Genomic DNA, 4,631 nt, shown 5'->3' with positions numbered 1-4,631 from the left:
ATATATATATATATATATATATACACACACACGCACACGTGTGTGTGTCTTTTGCTGATATATATCTCAATGAAAAAGGTAAACATTCTTGAGAAAATAAAACTAAGTGTTTTTAAATCCAAAAATTCGAAATGTCACTTGTTTAATGAATTTTAAAAAAAACCTTGTCATTGTTTCCAGCTACAATCCACAGATCCAATGACTGGAAACCCAGATCCAACAATGTTTTTGCTTACCAAAAAATAAATAACTTTTTATAAGGTTTTCCAATATTCTATTAATTTAGTTGTCCACATTTTCCTCTTTAAACTATACTTTGAATATTTATATTTCAATAGTTGTGAGTGAAATTAAGAAGAAGGAAACTGCATGGAAACCTGTCAGATTGAAAGGTGCAGCTTTGTCACACTGTCATGACGATGCTACTTGACAGCTATGTTAAAAGTACATCTGTCTGTGGAATACTCAGCCACTTCCATGTTAATTCAAACAGCAAGAAGCTTGGTCGATCACACAATGAAATGCTCATTGTAGGAAGTCACAGAAATCCATCTCGCCCTTGTTGTTACACCAAGGTTCCAATCCTGTACTCTTAAGCTAAGAATCCTGAAAAGTTTGATGACTGCTTCTTAAAGCGCTAGTATCAGAAATTTACCCATCTCTGGCAACAACGAGAAAGCTTTAATGTTGTTACTTAACCTGCTAGTAATAGCAACCAAATCTTTCTCTCTTCCAACTGTTTTGAAGGAAGCAAGCACTATATAATGTGGCTCTAAATACAAATTAAGGTGAGAGGCTTTTGATCATAGGCTTGCTTGATCAAAGCTAGTAACCTTTAGTTACCAAAAATTAAGGTAATTACTTGGGAAGAGGAGGAGGAGGAGGGTACAGGTGAGTAATTAGAAGAACTGAACCTGTAAAACTGCCAGAAAATTTTAATTGGGTTTAAATAAGGATAGGCCATAACATGTATTCCAGTTTGAAAACCAGATTAGGAGAATAATTAAATGGAATGAAATGTTTGTGACCATTTTTCTAATGACATACCCTGCATATGTGCTTCAATTAATTTGGAAACTTATTAAGAATTTGGAAATAATTCCTTCATTTTGAAGCTGATGTTTGGAACACAAATCATTTGTTGTTTTTTTCATGTATGGTTCTTGAAATCTCTTTGAATTCTTTCCTGAAGCTGGCATGCTGTCATTGAGAGTGACCAGCTTCTATGCTTGGACACTTGCTGTAATACCCAAGCCTGAGAACCATTTTAACTGGGTCCCAAAGGATTCCTTTTTCTGTTGACAGAAGATAGGATTTGAACTCAGAATGCATAGATCAAAAACAACTGTTGCAAGGCATCCTCTTGCTAACCCAGCACTCAGAATTGGTTCTTTAATTAACAACTCTGAAAGGATGAAAGACAAAGTTGTCTGAGGCTGGATTTGAACTCCAAGCACAGAGACATGGAACACATACTCTGCAGATTTCTATATGACTCAATCAAATCTATGTCCAATAAATAAAATTGATGTAAAGTTTAAATCTAAATATGACTTCTTTAAAATAGACAGTTTTTTATCATAGAAATAGAACTGGTTTTAGGTTGGTTAGTATTAAAAATTTATATTTGTTTCATTACCAAATAAATGATAGAAAAAAAACAAAAAAACAACCTTAATATTACTAACAAAAGTAAAATAGATATTTATAGCAAAACCATTTGCATCCACTAAAAACATTTTTTTACCTTTATTTTACTTCCAATGTGGAATGATTCAAATCTATATTTTGCATTGATTGAAACATGGCTTTAGCCTTCCTCACAAATCAAGGATGACCACACAAACTTCTCTTTTTAATCTCTTATTGTAGAGGATTATTGAGTATTATTAATTTTTTTGATTCCAGAAAAAAGTCAAATCAACAGTGAAAAGCCTTTTACGTGTAAGTTACCAACACAGCAGTAATACAATGTAGATTCACTCTGCTCTTGCTACAATAATACAGTCTCAACTTTTCCTTTGCTACAATAATAGTCTCAATTAACTTTTCTATTGCTACGATAATTCAGCCTCGATTAACTTTTCCTTCACTATGATAATACAATCTTGACCAACGCTCTATTGCTGTAGTAATTCATTCTACACCATAATTCTATATTTGAAGAATACATTGCACTATATTAAGTATCTGTAATCAGAATAGTCTAGAACAACATCCCAGCACTATAATATATTCTACATTAGTGATGTTCAGTAGGATTGAGATGGTCTCCTAGTTTCCACACCAAGATTTTGGTGGACTGACAAGTTTAATGTCTCACAGTGTGACATAAGAGTTATTCATATTTTGCATTTCATGAAGTTTTGTCGAGGCATTTTACGGATGCCATTCTGAGAAAGTTTGTGCATCACTAATATGCATGGTTGCAGTAATACCATGAACACCAACACATCACACTTGAAGTAATACAATCTGCACCAACATTTCCACCACAAAAACTAAAAAGAAAAAAAACAACCTTTTTTGTGTGTGTGTGTGTAACAGTGGTGGTATAATTAGTAATTATAAGGATATCAATACTGCTAATTAGTTGTAGGAAAGACGTTCACCTAATTGTCAAATGATACATTGGCACAGATTCATAAAGTTTGCAAGAAGGAAACACAATAGGCAAAAGCATGGTTGTGTGGTGAAGACATTTTCCTCCCAGCCCAATGGTTTTGAGTTTAGTTCCACTGTGCAGCATTTTGGTCCTGCAGATTTGGGAGAAACCCAACCTACGTGTGTGTGGGTGTTTCTTTTTGTTCTAAAATTATGTGATAGTTGTCACCAAATGCCAGCATCATGCAAGCAATGTAATTGTTTGCCATCTTCTGTGCAAACATGTCTGGCCATTGTACTGTTAATGTTCACAGGACTTGCGGGGAAACAGTTGAGCGTTGGCAACAGCAAGGGCATCCAGCTGTAGGAAATCTATCTCAATGAATTAATTCTCATGTAATCATGGCAAAATGGTTTCCTGCAAACCTGGAAAAGAATTTACTTGGTAAAACCCATTTCTCTTCTAGTGTGGCTATGAGAGGAGTTGAATTGAATGCTCTAATGAAAACATAGTCTTTGTACAATTTCTTTTGGTAGAAAGCTGCACTTCTTAAAATATTCAATCACTAGGTAGACATAAACATTGAGAATTAATTGAACAGGTCACTGCATTAGTAGCACCAGAGTTAAGAAATAAGCTACTCATCTTTTTTCTAATAAGCTGATTGTCTTGGTCAGCTACTTCAGTTTTTATACAAAGTTTAATGTATGTTTCTGTACTTTTAATAAATGTATTATTAACAGTTTAAATGGGTTAAAAGAAAATTTGGAAAACGACCAACTTCTCAGACAGCCGAAGATTAAAGAAATTAGTTCTTCTATTTACCATGTTCCTAGTTTAATAAACAGATGAATAATTACTAAAACATAAGCATTTTTATCTCATTAAATCATTCATTGCCCATTTCTTAAATATTGCTGGTGTTACCATAACAATTCTCAATAATAGCATTTTTCTGGGTTATTAAACCTATCTTTCATGTTTTAGACAATCTTTTGTACAGTTGAGTCTCTGATTGTTTATGGGTTTCCTATTCTTGGCAAAACTTTATTTTAAATGCAGGTAGACTTTCATTATTGTTAATTATATTGCCATCTTCTTATTCAAATCCAGCCTAAGGATTTGTATACATCTATCTATCTATCTATCTATATATATATATATATATATATATATATATATTATATTCTTTTATTTGTTTCAGTCATTTGACTGCGGCCATGTTGGAGCACTGCCTTTAGTCAAACAAATCAATCCCAGAACTTCTTCTTTGTAAGCCTAGTTTGTATGTATATATATATATATATGTATGTGTGTTAAATAAATTGAGACAACAAAACTAAGGCTGTGTGGAATTTATAGGACATTTATAATAGAAGAGTCTGAAGTTTAACCGAACTAGTAGGAACATATTTTAACCATTCTAAAATCTATTTAAGAGAAAATTAAATATTTAGAGGTTTCACAGCTGGCAGCAAACCAACATATTTCCAAAGTAAACTGGAACACTAATCACTGAGTTTAGACATGAGTAAAATATTAAAAAATTCTAAATTATATTTATGCATGCAAAAGCCTAAATACTATTGATGTTATTCAATATTGTTTTTATCAGATCAGTGGATCTGTAGAATAAATAGAGCCAAGAGTTACAATAACGGTAATGCTGGGAAAAATGCTCAGTGGCGTTTTGTCTACCTTCACGTTCTAAGCTTTGCTGTGGTTGACTTTGCCTTTCATCCTTTTGGGGTTGATAAAATAAGTACCAGTTGAATATTGGAAATGATGTAATCGACTTTATCCCTCCCCACAAAAAAAAAAAAAAATTGCTGGGCTTGTGTCAAAATTTGAAAGCAATGTTTAGTTACAGCATTTTACTTTCTAAATTCAAATACAACCAAAGTAAATTGTACTTTTTATCCTTCCCTGACTGATAAAATAAGTACCTGTCACATACTGGCCCTTGTGCCGGTGGCACCTAAAAAGCACGCACTACACTCTCGGAGTGGTTGACATTAAGAAGGGC

General features: G+C 33.1%; 1 protein-coding gene across 7 annotated transcripts in view; it reads left to right on the top strand.

Annotated features, from left to right (window-relative positions):
• LOC106872491 (PP2C-like domain-containing protein CG9801) overlaps positions 1 to 4,631 on the top strand; it is a 107,074-nt gene that overhangs the window by 96,149 nt on the left and 6,294 nt on the right. For 5 of the 7 annotated variants that reach the window (XM_052974000.1, XM_014919506.2, XM_052973997.1 and 2 more), the window contains one exon: positions 1,909 to 1,944. The exons of the other annotated variants lie outside the window; for them this stretch is intronic. In XM_052974000.1, the coding sequence (XP_052829960.1) occupies positions 1,909 to 1,944 (36 nt within the window). The remainder of the gene's footprint in view (positions 1 to 1,908; positions 1,945 to 4,631) is intronic. 7 annotated transcript variants of the gene reach the window in all.

The sequence above is a fragment of the Octopus bimaculoides genome, chromosome 17 (genome assembly GCF_001194135.2).
Source record: "Octopus bimaculoides isolate UCB-OBI-ISO-001 chromosome 17, ASM119413v2, whole genome shotgun sequence".
NCBI classification, from domain to species: Eukaryota; Metazoa; Mollusca; class Cephalopoda; order Octopoda; family Octopodidae; genus Octopus; species Octopus bimaculoides.
Note: the sequence above shows the minus strand (reverse complement) of the source record. Positions and strands in the feature narration are given on the sequence as shown.